Source organism: Sciurus vulgaris (genome assembly GCF_902686455.1).
Source record: "Sciurus vulgaris genome assembly, chromosome: 3".
Taxonomy (NCBI): domain Eukaryota; kingdom Metazoa; phylum Chordata; class Mammalia; order Rodentia; family Sciuridae; genus Sciurus; species Sciurus vulgaris.
Genome location: NC_136463.1, coordinates 65,077,702 through 65,096,519, shown reverse-complemented (window position 1 = coordinate 65,096,519; position 18,818 = coordinate 65,077,702). Strand labels below are relative to the sequence as shown.

General features: G+C 38.1%; 1 protein-coding gene across 5 annotated transcripts in view; it reads right to left on the bottom strand.

The window, feature by feature from the left end:
- The window catches only part of LOC306656019 (bleomycin hydrolase), a 77,360-nt gene that overhangs the window by 49,110 nt on the left and 9,432 nt on the right, over positions 1 to 18,818 (bottom strand). The window contains exons 4-6 of one of the 5 annotated variants that reach the window (XR_013762400.1): positions 16,226 to 16,329; positions 11,605 to 11,658; positions 10,757 to 10,915 (exon numbers count right to left, since the gene is read on the bottom strand). Coding sequence is in view for 4 of the 5 variants with exons in the window: in XM_079130844.1 (XP_078986970.1) it covers positions 14,440 to 14,532; positions 16,226 to 16,329 (197 nt within the window). In the remaining variant the exon portion in view is untranslated. Of the gene's footprint in view, positions 1 to 10,756; positions 10,916 to 10,942; positions 10,986 to 11,116; positions 11,659 to 14,417; positions 14,533 to 15,042; positions 15,084 to 16,225; positions 16,330 to 18,818 lie in introns of those variants that run through there. The other 4 variants (XM_079130845.1, XM_079130842.1, XM_079130846.1 and 1 more) reach the window with 4 other exon arrangements.

Below are 18,818 nucleotides of genomic sequence, written 5' to 3'. Positions count from 1 at the left end.
TCATTATAAACCACTCATAAAACCTTACTATAGCTCCATAATTTGAAGCAATGTGAAACCCTCACAATATTTAACATTTGTCAGGAATTGTATACTTTCTAAATTGATAATGGTGAACTAGGAACTATTTATGCTATTGCCACATGGAGGAGCCATTTTAACTAGAAAAATAGTATTTTCCCATCAATAAATTTATGCTTATTATTGTGAGAAAAATAGTCTTGAATTGTGGAAGGGTTTTTTGGTTTTGTTTTGTTTGGTACTAGGTTGAACTCAGGGACACTCTACCACTGAGCTACATGCCCAGCCCTTTTTTTATTTTTTATTTTGACATCGGGTCTAGCTAAGTGCCCAAGTAGCCTTGAACTTGCCGTCCTCCTGCCTTAGCCTCTCTAGTTGCTATGATTACAAGCATATGCCACTGTGCCTAGCTGAATTGTGGAAGTTTAAAATTTTATGTGAAGGTTTGAAGACTGTCTCCTTTTCATAAATGCCAAATGCTTTAGAACCTGGTGTGACGTGAGCATAGAGTAAATGGTGGGGGAGAGGAGGTATACAAGAGGTGAGGAAAGAGGCTGAAAGGATGATATAGTCAGATCTGGAAGCACTTTGAAGATTATATATCCTTTATTCTTAGGGATATTACCATATCCACAAAATCTCCCAAAGAGAAAAATGGGAGAGAACCATCTTCAAATGATACTGTCGCTGAACCAGGTCTGTTTTGCCCAGCATGCAGTATGCCAATCACTGAAACAGCATCTTTTGCAAAGAAAGTTTATTCAAGAGGTGGCCACATATGGAGACAGGGAAGCAACTCTCAAATCCTCCTCCCCTAGGGTAGCCATTGGGGCTACTCGAGGCTGAGGTGTAGGGAAAGGTGTTTAGAAGCTAGGAAGCAATTGGTGGTCTGCGAATGTGCAGTCAAACTTTATCAGTTGTTACTATCATAACCCACATGTCAGAGGTGTGATCTACACCTCTAAAATGGGCGATTTTTAGAGCTGACTAGAAACAAGTAACTAAGAGCAAGTGAAGTAGATTAAATCTACAAGATTTAAGTTTTCACTATTGCCCATAAAGGCAATAGGTTGGCATTATATTTCTCTGAAATTTCTCTCTCTCCCTGCCCTCCCCCCATTCATTTATTCAACTGCTTATTGAACACCTACTGTTTGGCAGTAACTGTCCTAGACATTTGAAATACAAAAATGTATAAGACTTTAGGCTCTGACTTCAAGGAATTTTAATTTAGTGGGGGGAAATGGACAAAATTAATCATTGTTTTTTGATCAATACAAAAAAATTTCATCAAAAATTGCTTTGGTGCTGGGGATATAGCTCAGGGGTAGAGCGTTTACTTAGCATGTGTGAGGCACTGGGTTCAATCCTTAGCACCACATAAAAATAAATAAATAAAATAAAAATATTGTGTCTATTTACAACTAAAAAAATTAAAAAATGAAAAAAGAATTGCTGTGTCAGGCACTGTATTAGACACAAAAATACACAGGAAAATCAAACAGACAAGGTCCCCATCCTCCTGGTTCTTATATTCTAGTGGGTGAGACAGACAATAAACAAATACATGCAGATAATTTCAAATAGTGGTATAAAGAAATTAAAACAGGATGATGTGATAGTGACTGATCAGGGGTAAAAGTGGCATGAATGGCTTCTCTGAGGCCAGGTGCAGTGCACAGCTTGTAATCACAGTGACTTGGAAGACTGAGACAGGAGGATTGCAAGTACAAGGTCAGCCTGGGAAACTTAGTGAGATCCTGACTCAAAATAAAATATAAACTGTATAATACAATAAATACATAAACCAGTAACATGGTCTGGTTTTTTTTTTTTTTTTTTGGTGGGGGGGGGGAACTGCAGAATGAACCCAGGTGTGCTCTACCACTGAGTTGCATCCCCAGCTCTTTTCATTTTTTTATTTTGAGAAAGGGTCTTGCTAAGTTGCTGAGGCTGACCTTGAACTTGGGATCCTCCTGCCTCAGCCTTCTAAGTAGCTGGGATTACAGGCTTGTGCCACCATGCCTGGATAAGAAGGTCATTTGTTATCAAGCATTATGTACTGTTTGTAATTGTATGTACTGTTTATAATTTATACTCTCATAGGCCCTCAGAGCAGTAGGTTTGTTTAGGCCAGCATCACCACAAACACATGGTGTAAGGTGTCGTGTTATGACATCAGGACACAAGTCACTAGGCCATAGGCCAGTCTCAGCATCTTAGTTGAGACCCTTAGCATCTTAGCAAAGACCTGACCCAAAATAAAAAATAAAAAGGAACAGGGATGTAGCTCAGTGATAAAGCACCCCTGGGTTCAATCTCCAGTGCCAAAATAATAATAATAATAATAATAATAATAATAATAATAATATAATAATAATAAATAAAATTTAGGCTAGGGGTATAGCTCAGGGTATTATGCCTAGCATGTGCAAGGTTCTGGGTTCAACCCCTAGTATCAAAATAAATAGGGCTGGGGATATAGCTCAGTTGGTAGAGTGTTTGCCTCACAAGCACAAGGCCCTGGGTTCAATCCCCAGTACCTCAAATAAATAAATAAATAAATAAGGATTTAAAAATAAAGTTTTTCGGTTGGAGGAGTCATATTCCAGGTGCTCAATATCCACGTATGGTTACTACATTGAACAATATAGATATAGAACACTTTCATCATCACAGTAAGTTCTATTGGACAGTGCTTCCCTAGAAAAATTCTTGCCTACATATATTAGAAGTCATTGTCAAGACTATTTTAGTATTGCTGGTGATTGTATAGAACTTAAACAAAAGTTAGTATTTCATCAATAAGCATTTACATGAATTGTGATATAGTCATACAATGGAATACTACAAAGAAATGAAAATCTCTGGGCTGGGGTTGTAGCTCAGTGGGAGAGCGCTTGTCTGGCATGTGTGATGCATTGGGTTTGATTCTCAGCACCACATATAAATAAGTAAAATAAAGATCCATTGACAACTAAAAAATATTTAAAAAAAGAAATGGAAATCTACATGGATAAGTATAGAAACAATGTTCGGTGCAAAAATAAAATTGCAAAGCAAATAGTATGTCACCATTTTTCAGAATTCAAAAACAAGCAAAGTTGAATCATGTGTTGCTTAGAGATATGTACAAGAAAGGACAAATACTTTTTAAAAATAAGTAAAATAAGGGATCTCCAGGACTGAAACAAAACAAAAACAAAAAACAACAAACAAATAAGAAAGCCAGGTATGGTGACACATGCCTATAATTCCAGGGACTCTGGAGGCTGAGGCAGAAGGATTTCAAGTTCAAGGTCAGTTTCAGCAACTTAGTGAGACCCGTCTCAAAATAAAAAATGGAAAGGGCTGAGGATGTGGCTCATTGGTACTGTGCCCCTGGGTTTGATCCCTAGTACCAGGGGGAGAAAAATAAAAAACAAAAAGAATGTTAAACACAAAAGTCAACATAGTTAGTGTTTACCTTTGGAGAGTAGACATTATGAATTTCAAAGGTATTTGAAGTTCTTGGTGTTGGTGCATGGGTGTTCATTCTATTCATTATGCCCGTATATTATCTATATTTTTGTGTACATTTAATATTTCTTCTTAAAAAGATCAGTATGACTGCAGTGTCAATGATGGACTAAAGAGAAAGGAATGTAAGAAGTTGTCTTACGAGACAATAATTTGTCCAGGCAAGAGTGAATGGCGATGTGGATTAAGAAGGCAGCAGTAAAGGAAAAAAACTGGATAAACATGGAATCTATTTTGGAGGTGGATCACCCCAACCCTAACTGTTGTGCTGTGGTAGAGGTTTGTACGGCATGATGTAGAACATAGAGAAGGATTTTCTAAGTCAGCCTGGGAGCCCTAGGGAATGCTCCTGGAAGATGACAGATCATCCAAGTTTTGCACAATTAAGAGTTTATCAAATGATGTAGTTGGGGAAATGGAATTCTCTTTAGAGGTAATGGCTTGTGAAAGAATCTTAAGGCAGCAAGTCTCTGGAAACTGCAAACTTGAGCATAGCATGGACTAAAGAGAGGACAGAGGTAAACTTGGAGGGCCAATCATGTCCACCAAGGAGTTGAAACATTATCCTGAAAGACACAGGAAAACTGCCTCCATTTTTATTTCCTTCTGCCAGGGAGAAAGGAGGCTCTTTGTGAAATATAACACAATGAGACACGGACCCTCAACGCTGTGGGGATCTGGTTATAAGGACGTTCTGATAGGGCTTCTCTGAAAAAGCTTCTCTTTGTACCCTGATGAAACAATCACCTACATTCATCAAGACCTAAATTTTGTTGAAGTACAGAAAAGTTGGAATGAAGAAAAAAGAAAAAGAAGGGTAGCTAGGTGGGGTGGCTCACACCTGTAATCCCACTTACTTGGGATGTTGAGGCAGGAGGATCACAAGTTCGTGGCCAGCCTAGAAAACCTGTCTCAAAAAAATAAAAGGCTTATGGGTAAAGCCTTCTCCCCTGAGTCCAATCCCCAGTATTTCCAAAAATAAATAAAGAAATAAATAGGAAAATGTCAGACACTTAAAAGGAGAAATTGGACCTGAGAGAAAATAATAATTATATGCCATTGGAGAACACGGGTACTGCTTTCTTTTTAGGAATGCTGTTAGACTGGCTTTACTTAGCTGTAAAACCAGAGCTTTCTTTAATTTTTCTTTTGTTTGAACTACATTTTTTACTATCTGAATCAATACTTAAGTATAATAATTATGTTATTCTTTTTCTTTTTCTTGAGACAAAGTGTAAAAATTTTTCAAAAATAAAGTTAGGGGCTGGGGAGATAGCTCAGCTGGTAGAGTGCTTGCCTTGCAAACACAAGGCCCTGAGTTCGATCCCCAGTACCGCAAAAAAATAAATAAATAAAGTTAGTATACAGGAGTTGGTGACTCCAGTCCACCTTTTCTAGTGCATACCTTTCGTTCTACTTTGTTATTCAATTTCTGTTGATTCTCACCTTATTTTTCTTTCACTTAACTTTCTTTCTTCCTTATTCCAAGAACGATTCATTAGACAGAAGTAAAACAGAACACATTTACAGGCCAAATGAAAACTGAAAAAGAGATAACATGCATCTCATCTTGAAAATGGGTGAAAATGTCGCTCTTGTTTTAAGACTGAAAAAAAAAAAAATCTGTTTCCTAAAAGCCCTCATTTAGAAAATCTGATTGTATGTAGGGGTGTAGCTCAGAAGGAGAATGCTCACCTAGCATAGGAGGCCCTGAGTTTGATCCCTAGCACCTTGAAAGGAACAAAGGGGGCTTTGCGGGTGGAGAGGAAATCCTGGTTTCTTACATTAAATGAGAAAGCAGCATGAAGTTAGGAAAAGAGGCCAAAGTTTGAAGTCCACTAGACCTGGCTTTAAATCCTAACTCTACTATTTATAGGTGTGTACAGTCATTTAATCTCTGAGTCTCAGTTTCTTCTTCTAAAAAGTGAGGTGGATAATAATACTAGCTATAATAGCTAAAGTATATTGAGTGCTTATTATAAAAGATATAAACCCAGGTAATCTGATTCCAGAGACTAAGCACTTAAGTTCTGCAAGCCTGAGGATCAAAAGATATGTGGCTGAAAGCACCTCAAAACTCAAATACTTTAGACATTCTGGTTTCAGTAACGAGCCTACAGATTTATGAATTGCTGAATGCTTTTGTATGTTATTTTCCAGTTTGTCACAAAGCAACCAGTTGTGTATAGTTTAGGTTTCTTGAGACTTTTACTCCAGTCTTTCACAAATGGAACAATCTCGTGAGATTTTTCTTAGGTATGTATGTTTCTACTGTTAAGTTTTCACATTGGCCCATTTTAATTTGTAAAATACAGGTAGAAAATAATGACAGTCACTCAACAAGGACTCAATGATAGAAGCATCAATTAGATGATTAACAGCACTATGGAATAAAAAAGTGATCAAAATGAATTGGTAGCAAAAATTAACTGCTAATAAATCATTATTTTCTTTTGTATTTTTTTATTTGAAAAAAATTTTTTGTAGTTTTGAATGGACAGTATGCCTTTATTTTATTTGTTTATTTTTATGATCTGCTAGGGATCAAACCCAGTGCCTCACGTGTGCTAGGCAAGTGCTCTACCATGGAGCTACAGCCCCAGCCCCCATCATTAAGCATTTTCTTAAAAGCAAATATGACCCACATCTCAAATTGGAGCAAAGTCCTTTAGACTGGTGATTTCCAAGTGAGCTGAGTTTGCTATTAAACACTTTTATGAAGTACTATAAAATCGTTTCAGGAATTCAAGGCTACGATTCTTAAGCAGCAACAAAGTTTATATCATCTTTGGTGGAATTGTTTAATCATGCCCTTGAACTGCCTGTAAAATCTACAAAGAACAGCTGAAGTAAAAAATTATCTGTTTTGGACTGAGAATTTGTTTCAAAAGGTACATACAGTTTGTACAGTGACACACAAGGAAGTAGTAAGGCCATTTAAGAACGATTTCATTATTCTAAATGTGTGTGTGTGTGTATGCACGTGTGTGTGTGTGTGTGTGTATTTTGTTGTTGTTGTTGTTGTTGTTATTGCAACAGCACTGGGGACTGAACCCAGGGCACTCTATCACTGAGCTACATTCCAATTTTTCTAATTTTTATTTTGAGACACTCTCACAAAGTTGCTGAGGCTGACCTTGAACTTGTGATCTTCCTGCCTTAACCTCCTGAGTTGTTAGGATTATAAGCATGTACCACTGGACCTGGCTTGTAAATTTATTTTTTAATGTCAATCATATAATATGAGGGCTCACAGAATCTTACAGGTTATCTTCTGCTCGAATACCACAGTTTCGAATCTATGAAAGATTATATGAATTCCTAGAACTGAGCAGTTCATTTACTTGCTAAGCCAGGATGAGAAACAATTTTTTCAAAGTAACTGTACATACATCAGGCAGATTCATGTATGTCTGGTAGCTACAACTTTTCCAGGAACAGTGTGAAATACACAGTGGATAGTATGACAAACTATAGGAATCTAGCTACTCACTTCAGCACTGACTGTGTTCAAAGATAAACGTAGAACTGTGGCTTACTCAAGCACTAGGTTCCAAAGTCAAGCAAAAATTGATTGCAGTTAAAATTTCTTTGGAAATGTCAAGGGAAGGTGTGTTAATCAGCTTTCCCATCCCTGTGACCAAATACCTGAGATAATCAACCTAATAAGGGAAAAGGTTTATTTCAGTTTCAGACTTTTTCAGTCCAGGATGGTTTGACCCTATTGCTGTAGATCTGAGGCAGAACAAGAAACCATGGGGAAGCATGCAGTGGGAGAGATTCAGGCGGCCAAGAAGTGAAAGGACAAGAGGAAGAGACTGGTGTCTCACAGTCCCCTATGAAAGTATAACCCCAGTGACCTAAGACCTCTCCCTGGGCCCCACCTCTGAAGTTCCTATCACCTCCCAAGCATAGCAAGCTGGGGACCATGCCTTTTAATACCTGACTTTGGTGGCAGGGAGATTTAAGATCCAAACTATAACAGAAGGTAAGCAGAAGTTATCTTCAGAGACCCAAGTACCTTCTCTTGTAAGTCCATCAGAGCTAGCTCTTATTCTAGCACAGAAAGAGGTGGCTGTTTCTTTGGTTGAGAATCAAATAAAGTAGTTGTAAATCCTTTCTTCCTTCCTCTTTCCTTTTTCTTTCTTTCCTTCCTGCTGTGCTAGGGGTCAAACACAGGGCCTCATGCATGCAGACAAATACTGTAATACTGAGCTACATCCCCAACTCCCACCATATAGCAAATTTTTGAACACTAGGTTCATCCTCAGTTCATGAGATGCTTAAGCTTATAGAAGCAGAGGAACTAGAATTGGCCAGGGGAGCTGATTCTGCCCCCACCCCACTTCATACTCACTTTAGGGTTGGTGTTCTTTGAGTAAAATGTCAGGCTTCACCACAGGCACTTCAAGGTTAATCTCTCACTCTTCCTCCCACCCCTTCCCCCATTCTCCTCTCCCTCTCTGTCTCTCTATATCTACTTTCTATTTGAATTCAAATGTTAAATGTGTCAATAGTGGGTGCTAGCTTAGTCTATATGTATGTTCTGGCATATAGAAATTTCCTTATAATATTCATTCTTAAAGTAAGAGACATTCTAATGATTAAGGATCCAAGAGTCCAAATCCTGGTTCAGCCACTACATGACCCAGGACACATGACTTAAATCCTTGATGCCTCAGTTTCCTTCCCTGTAAAATGGACATGATAAAAAAAAAATAGGATCCTTGTTCTGTGATTGTTGTAAGGATTAAGTGAGTTATACTTAAAGTGCTTAGGGCTGGGCGTGGTAGCACATGTCTATAATCCCAGCAGCTGGGGAGGTTGAGGCAGGAGGATCATGAGTTCAACCCCAACCTCCGCATTTTAGCAAGGCTGTAAGCAACCTAGTGAAACCCTGTCTCAAAATAAAAATAAAATAAATAAAAAGGGTTGGGGATGTGGCTCAGTGGTTAAGCGCCCCTGGGTTCAATCCCTGGTACCAAAAATCAAAAAATCAAAAATAAAAATAAAGTGTTTAGGACAACATAAAGCAAGTGCTTATGCAAATGTAACTATTCTCATTCGATGGCTACTACTCTTCAGCTAACACAGAGAACTCAGTGTTTGATGATTCCTAACAATACTCAGTGGAAGTAAGTAGTGTTTGTGAATAATAGTTTAACCACTTAGGCTAGATTCTGAACTTGAGTATCTCCAGTTGCAAATCATAAGTAATGACAGCACTATCTATGTCAGAGTGGCTGTGTGAATCAAAAAGATATGTATAAAAATGCTTTATAATCCAGCAGGTAACATGGAGATGTAAAAGATTGTTATTAGTACTTTATTCAAACAGGGGTTAACGCTGTGGTTGCTATTAAGAGTGCTAGAAGACCTTGGTACCTTGTGCCTTGTGGATCATTCTGGAACACTTGGCCCTGATGCCTGCCCTTTAATCCTATGCACTGTAAGGGTTGAAGCACAGGTAGCACCAGAAAGGACAATTTGTGAGAAGAACCTCAGAACTGAGAATTCTAAGAAGAAATGTGTTATCACCATTATTTTTTTTTTCATTATTTATCATTATTTTTAACACAAATAAATCTTTGGAAAAGGAAAAAAAAAAAAAAAAAAAGAGTGCTAGAAGAAATAAGGACCAATAAGTCATGATTTTCTACAGCAACACTTCCGAAATCTGTTGGTAGGAGCTCTAGGTCTCCAAGTTTTCTATATGTGTCTGCATATAACATATGTATATAATAAAAATGCATATATGATATGTGTATATATACATATAGTATATGTCTTGCACAATATGTATGTGTTGTGTATTTAACATATATAATTAAATAATATATCATATATGATTATATAATATGCACTTTACATATATATATAATTCTCTGAGAACTCAATTTTTTGTGAATTCACAAGTGTCCTCAGTGTTTTCCAGTATTATCTAAATGAAAATGACACACAGTGCTGTTTGCCACATCGGTGTTGCAGAGATAAACTTGAGAAAAAAAATTACCTGAGCATTAAGATGATTGTGATTAATGGACGTATTTTGTTTTCTATAGTCAATGGCATGAGATTGAGTATTTTTTTTCATGAAATGAGACAAATTACTTAATTTTATTCAGACTTGCATATTGCTGCCTTATCTCTTCTAAGATGTGTTGTCATTAGATGTAAATCTATTCAAAGAGAAAAACATGCTCTTGTTGCAGGTTATTCAGCATTTTATATGACTCAGGGTCGATGGTGAGAGGGATGGAGGTTATTAAGAAACTTGCCCCTGAAATTACACATTATTTTATCAAACTAGATGAAACTTTCTCCTGAATTCTATTTAAGTTTTGTTTTTCTTTTGGTGTTGGGAATTGAGCCAAGACCCTGAGCATGCTAAGTGAGTGCTCCACCACTAATCTATACCCCAGCTCCTCTTGAATTCTTATTGTAATAATACCTGCATTAGTCAGAATACGCTAAATTATGCTACAGTAACAAATTTTCTCTAAAAATCCAGTGACTTAACGTGAGGTTCTTGTTAGGGAGAAGCTGACAGAGGCAATGCCATTTTGAAACCTATCCTCTATCTTAGAAAAAATCACCCATAGTAACTCTGACTCAGCCTGACCTAAACCCCAGACAATACTCCATCATTACCCAAGAGAGGAAATTGTTATCTGGGACTGAAATCTCAAGAAACACCTTGTTCAACATGAAACAGTGACCACCACAAAGAATGAAGCTGATGACCACAAGGGCCTTCCCTGACAAACCCTGAGCCATGGCCTAACCGCAAAAATTCCCCCCTCTGCAGGTTTATCCTAAGTAAGCCTGTGTTATTGAACTGCCTCTCCTCTCTCTCTTTATTTCCTTCATTCGGTTCTTTCCTTACAGTTCTATTTCTCATTTACATGTGAGCAGGAAGTTCTGTTCCACGTGGTTGTTCAGAACCCCACACCAACAGATGCTCTGACATCCTCCGCAATTCCCATGTAAGGGAGAGAAAGAACTTAAAGAACACGAAGCCATTCTGCTTTGCTTTACCTATGAGTGGCGCCGTTAATTCTATCCATAGCCCCTTGATGATAACAAGTAACACACGTTACCTAATGACAAAGGAACAAGAATATAGAAGAGCACAAAGATCTCCAGTGACTGATAAATGTTTCAGCCACCCTCCCCAGGCCCTGAAGGAGCAATATGCTCTCAGTGACTCGAGTACCTCGAGTATCCTCACTCTTTGCCCAGGACCATGTAGTATAGAGGGAAGAACAGGGACTGTGGGGTCAGGCTGCTCCAGGTTTGACTCCTAGCTCCATCTCAGGCTCATTGTGCGACTTTTAATAAGTCATTCTGCTTCTCTAATTCTTAATATGCTCACCTGTAAAATGGAAATTTCGACACCCACCTTTTAGCCTTGTTGCAAAGATGAGAAATGATCTCTGCAAACCCTGTGACAAAGAGTGATACATGATGATTTTCATCATCAGGAAGAGAAGCATCTATTTGAGGCAGCGATTCTCAGCTTCAGTTCTGCAACACCCCTAGATATGACAAACTGTCTCAAGGAGTGTCATAACATTTCCCAAAGACTCTCTGACCAAGGTTATTGTAAACTCCCTTTACTTACTTTAATAAATTCTCTATGGGTCATTAGAAGTAGAATTGATATGACATCATTCATCACTCCTGGCATATTAGCAAAGAGGTGAGGTTATTATGCAACCTTTGCCCCTTCTGTGATATCCCCTCCCCTACGTCAGCCCCCAGGCTTTAGATCAGCTTGGGTGTGAATTCCAGCTTAGTCACTGCCTTTATGTTAGTTAAGCATTCTGAGCCTAAGTGTCCTCATCTTCAAAGTTGGGACAATTCTGACTCCATCTTAGGGTTGTTTATGGGTTACAATGATGTAGATAAAGTCCTTGGCACAGTATAACTAACTGAGTTAGTTTCTCATGATCATGCCTGAGTTCTGGGGGACAGGAGGCAATGAGGGAAAATCACAAGAGCAATTTCACAAAAATCTCCATGAAAGAATGAAAACCCAAGTGGACACTGGTTTATAACCACCTGGTCAAGAAGGGCATGTGTGTCTAGGATTCTTCTACTCCTTTATATTCAGGACTAAAGCAAACAAATAACATGAACAAATTCTAAATTAGGAGAACTATGCATAAAATTCAGATTGCTGACTTCTCTTAAAGAATCATGTGGGACTGGGGAGATAGCTCATTTGGTAGAGTACTTGCCTTGTAAGTACAAGGACCTGGGTTCAATCCCCAGCACCACCAAAAAAAAAAAAAAAAAAAAAAAAAGAAGAAGAAGAAGAAGAAGCATATGTGCAGTCAGGCACAGTGACGCTTGCAGGTAACCCCAGCAACTCTGGAGGCTGAGACAGGAGGATTGCAAGTTTGAGGACAGCTTCAGCAACTAAATGAGGCCCTAAACAACTTTGTGAGAACTTGTCTCAAAAAAAAAAAAAAAACAAAAAAAAGACTGGGTATGTAGCTCAGTGGTAGAGCTTCCCTGGGTTCAATCCCCAGTACCACCAAAAAACCCAAAAAACTTGATAAACAAGTTCAATCAAAAAATAGGGGGGTCTGAGAGTGATAGTTCATTGGCAGAGAACTTGCCTAGCTTGCTTGAGGCCTTGGGTTTGATCCTCAGTATCAGAATAAAAGAAAAAACTTGGGGCCCCAAAAGGAGAAAAAAATAAATAAATAAAAGGAGTCCTTATTAGTGAAACGATTGAGCGAGGGACCACTGGTCTTGTCACTCCTCCCCTGGGACTTGTCCTATGGTCAAAACCAGAAGCATGAGTGTTGGAATTTCAAGAACTTCAAAGTGAGTAGAGACACACTGGAGAAAGTCCGTAGGGTTCTCCTCTTTTGAGTTCTGGAATTTCATGTCCTTCTAAGGCAGGCTCACTTTTGATTTTAACAATAGATTAAGTTTTTAATACAAGCTCTGTTTTTTCTAAACTGAAAGGCAAAACGAAAAGTAATGATCATTTACGATATTCTGCTCTGTTAAAACTAGTTAATGTTCCTTGTCAGTGCCAATGTACAAGGCCACTGGATTTTATACAGGTGAAGAAACTCTTTACTGATGACCTGTAATTTCAAGGATTGTTACATGATCTAGAACAAAGCTGATTCATAATTCTGCTAGGTGGGGCAAAGGTATTACATTTTCTTTCTTGCCAAGTCCTGCCTGCATTTGACTAAACTATGTGGAAATCTTTGGCGAATCTTAGGATTGTCAAGCTGATGTGTCCTTTAAGTCTCTCCTAATCCAACCTCTTCATTTTCTAAAGGTCCAATGGAGGGAAAAGGGCTTGCACAAGACAGCAAAGACTGGAACTCCAGTTTCCTGATTCCAAGTCCATTTTGATATGTAAAATTTTCTATTTCCCTTTTCCTTCTAAACTATCCCAAACTGTTACTGCTTTAGATCTTTCTTTTTCTTCTTTTTTACAGCCTCCAGGCTTCTACTAAGTCATCTAAGCTTTCAGATTTTTTATAATCCTCCCACTTTATCTTTATAGCAGTTTCACAGGGCTTCCAGATTTTATTTTGAGAAATCCCAAGGAGGGATATGATCTTGAGGCTTCCCCACAAAACCCTGCCCGGGTCTCCAGGAAGACATAGCAATCTGTAAACCACAGTCTCTCTGTCCAATCCATGCTGAAGTTTCCAAGGAAGCAAAGGGAGTCTAACAAGATTGTGTCTGTTCTTTTTAGAAACAAGTCTGTTGAGATTTCATATATTCTGCTCATTTCTTCTTTTTGATTCTATGTCAGTAAGAGCCTTTTTACCACTTGCCTGACAGTAGATCTCCCCACTCCATCTCTTCTCTCTCACTGTGGCACATTTAGCTACTGCAACATTTTTTTTTTTCAGGCTCGGGGTCTAGCTTAGTAGTAGGGCACTTGCCTAGCATATGTGCATACGTGAGGCCTTGGGTTTGATCCTCAATTTCTGAAAAAAATAATTTTTAAAATAATAATAGTAACTATTATTATTTTAAAATAATAATAGTAACTATTATTATTATTATTTTGTCTAAGGTAGAGGTGGAGGACAGCAAAGATACCAAAGGTGATTCTGGCTAGCACTGCCTCTTCCTCAGTTCAAGTCAGTTGTGTGGGAGAGAAGCATAGATTCTTATGAAGAGAGGATGAGGGTGGTGGTATTATAAGCAAGCTGCAACTTGAAGTTGATATATATGAGAAAAGTACAGGCTGATTCATAATTAATACCTAGATCTATGCAAAGGACCATGGAAAAAGAATCAAAGGATGCTTGAAACACACTGGTCAGCTCCCACTCCTGCTTTTCACACATTCATTTCCACGTAGAACTGATCAATTTTGTGACCATGTCAGCCATGGTGATATGAAAAAAATAAGAACATCTGCTGAACTTTTCATAAGACTAAATGTATTCCATTTGAAGCACTGTCTTAAATACTGAGATTATAGTCTTCTTTCTTTAGTCCTAAGACATTTCTTTTATGAAATGACAGTGAAAATAGGTGATAAATAGGGAAGTATGTTTTATGTGCTTCCCTAGAAATTTAAAAAAATTGATCACTCTGTGTTGTTCCCTCATATTTATTTTTATTTTTTGGTAATTGGACTGATTTGGGAACTCCAAATGTCTGTGGATTTCCTACATGAAAAAATACAAATCAAATGGTAAATGGTTATCAATCTAATTGGAACAAATCTTAATTAATTCACATACACTTAAAGGAGAAAACTTAATGAAATCTTACTTTTCATTCTGAACAGCTCTCTCCATAAAATTGTTCCATAAGTATATCAAATTAGTCATAACAACTACTGTTAAGTGATTAATGAAACATTTCATCATAACCTCTGACAATATGACAGGAGTGAATTTAATAATAGCAATAAATACAGATGGGACTACATAAATTGAGGAGGTCCTGATGCACAACTTTTCCTTTTAGATGGCATCTCAGCTTTCTCATCTGAAATAAACCAAGAAATTAATTATAACCATCTTAGCGATATGAAAAAAAATTCAAAACAAAATCTATCCTCTCCAATGGATGCTTTTGTTCTTGTTACCCCATATGCACTCCACTTATGTGAAGCCAACAGACTAAAGGAAAGCTCCAAAGAGAAGGCAGTAGTTAAGATGAGGATTGTGGCTCCTGACCTGGTTGTGAAGGAGTACTATAGCAGTGGCTTCCCTTAGGGTAGGTCCTCTCAGTCATTTGCTTTGTGTGGCAATGCAGTTGCAAAAGCATTGGCCAAACTTGCTTAGAGAGTAGGCATAAGACACAAAGGTTCTAGGCAGCCTTCCAATTTGTCTTACTGTAAACTGGTGGCAGATTTTCTTGCACCTTCTATTCCCCTCTGAACCTTTTCACCTTCGTGTACCGCCCATCTCTGGAGGAGTTTTGCCTGAAATGGGCTTAATGATGCACTACTGCTGCCCACTGCTTGTGGAAATGGACCCTGTACAGAGTACTTACAGAGCTGTTTCCGTGTGAGGGTCTTTCTCTTTTATGCAGAGCTAAAAGCAAACACAACAAGAGCAATGGGTTTCCCTGTTTTTCTGAGGTCTACAGATAAACATTTTGAATACATCAAGAAATTTTAGGGGCAGGTGCCACCTCTGCACTGGCTGAGGTCTCATTTCTTTGACCACCTAAATAGTTTTTATTGAATTTCAAAATGATGCAACTCTTAATCAGGATGCTTTCAGGATCCCTAGATAGCTGGGCATTTCTTTTTTATATATCTATATATGGGAAAAATTGCTTTTGGATTGTTACAAAATGTGGGGTGAATTTCTTCTTGGGAGACATTGTTGCCCTGAATAACACTTAGTTATTTGTTGCAAGGAGAATGCCCCTTGCTGACTGGTGAGTTCAGCTGAGGGCATCCTGGTCTTTCTTTAGAGGCTTTCTGCCCTATCAGCCCTCCTTTGGCACTGAATTAACTGGCAGAGTCAAATGCGTGCAGTAACCTATGTATGCATGTACTCTGAATCATGCTAAGCAATGAGGTTAACCATTTGACAATTCAAACCCCAGCCCACTCCATCTGGAGCATGTGACTGTACTCAAGAGGTAAGCATGCAGATTTCTGAATCCAGAGCAGATGTTCCTCCTTGTGTTTATTTATTGTACCTCAGACACCATAGCAACAATAAAGGGAAATTTAAAAGGAAGAAAAATCAACTCAAAATCTCCTACCATATTCCATACCCCTAACACCACAGCTATTTTTCATTCAGACCTTGTCTGTATGTATTTCTATTCTTTGTGAAAAATATTCATAATATATATGCAATGTTTGTTTCTTTGAGCAACTTCATTTTATTTATTTTTTTTATCTTATTGTTATTATTATTTTTTTTTAGTTGTAGGTGGACACAATACCTTTATTTTATTTATTTATATGTGGTGCTGAGGATCAAACCCAGTGCCTCACATGTGCTAGGCAAGCACTCTACCATTGAACCACAACCTCAGCCCTCAAGTTATTTTTATAGCCAGTTTTCTGTCATTATTTAGATGACTTTTTGTGTGGATGTGTGATGCTGGGGATCAATCCCAGGGTCTCATGCATACAGGGCAACCACTCTACCACTGAGTTACACCCCAGCCCTTTAGATGACTTGCTGCCTCATAACTCAAAATACTTACATACCTTCATGATTCTTTGTCGTCTAGCAAGCAGTCCAAAGCACAGTGTCAGAAAGACCACAACACATGCAGCAATAATGGGTTCTATCGGTACCACCACAGCTTTATCTGCCGGAAATGCAAACACAGGGAAGAAAAATGAACAATTATATGCTTCTAATTTATGTGCTTTTAATATGTATGGTCCCAGTCATTGTATCTTGCATTTTACATATATCATCTTCTTAATTAAATCTTCCCAACAATGCCAAAAGGTAGATATGTCCCATTTTACAGACAAGGAAATAAGGGCTTTGAGCGATCAGGTCCAAAGTCACAGAACCAATAAATGACAGAAGCAGGTTTTTTAATCCATTCCTTTATGAAAGAACAATTTATTATAATATAAATAGCTCCCCCAAAGCAAGCAGTTAGACCACTTTGTGCTTTCTTCATCCACAATTTCTGTCCCAAAGTAGAAGTAGGCAGAAGTCAATGATTTTTCCTGCCTTTCAAAAAACCCCCAAAATATTAGAAGGTATCTCAGAGGGGGAAAGTAGGGGAAGAAGTCTTTGAGAGCAAGAAGATAAAGGGTGGAGAGCTTTCGGGACAAGGAAGGAGAGAGAAGTCTATGGGCGGTGGGAGTACCAGGGACAATTATATGTGTACTGTGAAAGTACTCTAAACTGATGATAAGACATTATAGAAAGTAACTGCATGGTGCTTCTAGGGAAATAGAACTCTAAGCCTTTCCAACTTTAGCCAAGAATTCCCCCTACACACCTCTCTCAACCCCTCCATAGTTTTTTATAAAGCATGTAAAGGAGCTGGCATTGTGGCTCAGTGGTAGAGCACTTGCCTAGCATGTGTGAGGCACTGGGTTTGATCCTCAGCACCATATAACATAAATAAATAAATAAAGGTTCATTGACAAATAAAAACTATTAAAAATAAATAAATAAATAAAAAGCATGTAAGGACAGTGTCTACTAACTTGAACCAAGAAGAGATCAGCAGCAACTGCAACAGCTTGGAGGAGCTTTATCTTACTAAGGAGCTTTATCTTATTAAGGACCCCTCTGCTTTGGTGGCAAGGAAAGATATCAAAACAAAGGGGAAGCAAAGAGGGGATGATTAGGAAATCAGAATTCAGTCACAGGTTGGAATGTTATCTAAGCCCTTGGAAGGCACAGAGTTATTTCTCTCATCAGACAGTCATGAGGCCTGTATTTGAAAGCCTGGAGGTGGGGTGGAGGATAAAGAATTGTCTCCAAAATACAAAAAGAAAACATCAAAATTATTAAACGTTTGAATATCTATAAAATGTAACCCTGTGTTAACTATAATCCAACAGTTAAATATTAATGTTTCAACTTGAGAATGAAATTAATAACTTATTTATAACAAAATTCAAAAGGTACACAAGTTATAAAGCTCCTTTCAAAATGTTTACAGCAAAAAATACACTTAATGTGCCTTGTTTTAATATGTTTGATATGAGAGGGGAATTAAATGCTTCAAAACAAAGCATTAAGATCAAAACAAAGGTTTCTTTTTCTTTCTTTTTTTTCTTTTTTTGTACCACAGATTGAACCCAGGGGTACTTAACCACTAAGACACATTCTCGGCCCTTTTTATTTTTTATTTTGAGACAGGGTCTCACTTAATTGTTAAGGTCTTCACTACATTGCTGAGGCTGGCCTTGAACTTTCAATCCTCCTGCCTCAGCCTCCCAAGCCACTGGGATTACAGGTGTGCCCCACCGTGCCTGGCGACAAAGGATTTTAAGTGACTTTGTCCAAGTCCCCGAATTCCAATGCCACCCAAGGAAGGGAATGGGCTCCAATTGTGGCTTGGATAAAATTAGAGGAATAAAAAAATAGAATATGCTATTTATTGTACAATTGAGTTTGTGGATTGAGGTGTAATCAGCAAATATTTACTGAGTGGCCTATGTGCGTTAGGTGCTAGACTTAGTCCTGAGAAAGAAAGGAGCAGTCATGGAAGGTTCCTGCCTCCATGGTGCTTATATTTTAATGAGGGAAACAGACATTAGACAAATGAAAACTACAGACTGATAATGCTTATAAGAGAAATAGGGTCATGAGAGCATACCAAGGGAGAAAGGCAGGAGGAGGGGAAGAGGCAACTTTAGATGAATCTTATCTTAAAGTCTAAACCCTATGTGCCTCAAGACACAAAATAGAGTTTATTCCCCCATAAATGTATAACACACTCATCAATTGCCTTTTAATTATTTTCTTCCTATTATTTGTCCAGATCCTATGCAGAATAATTTTAGTGGAGCAAATGGATTAAGTATCCTTCACTTCTGCCCTCTCTTAGCTGTTCCTAAAATTTTTGTTCCTAAAAATTATTCTCATAAAGGTGTGGGTCTTATCAACCCTCTGGAGAAACTGTGTTCAATGGGCCTTCTTCTAGAGCCAGCTCTGGGACTCACTAAGGAGCTTTATCTTACTAAGGACCCCTCTACTTTGTGGCAAGGAAAGATATCAAAACAAAGGGGAAGCAAAGATGGGATGATAAGGAAATCAGAATTCGGTCACAGGTTGGAATATTTTTTTTACCAGGATGAATAAAATGAAGCCATGTGTGAC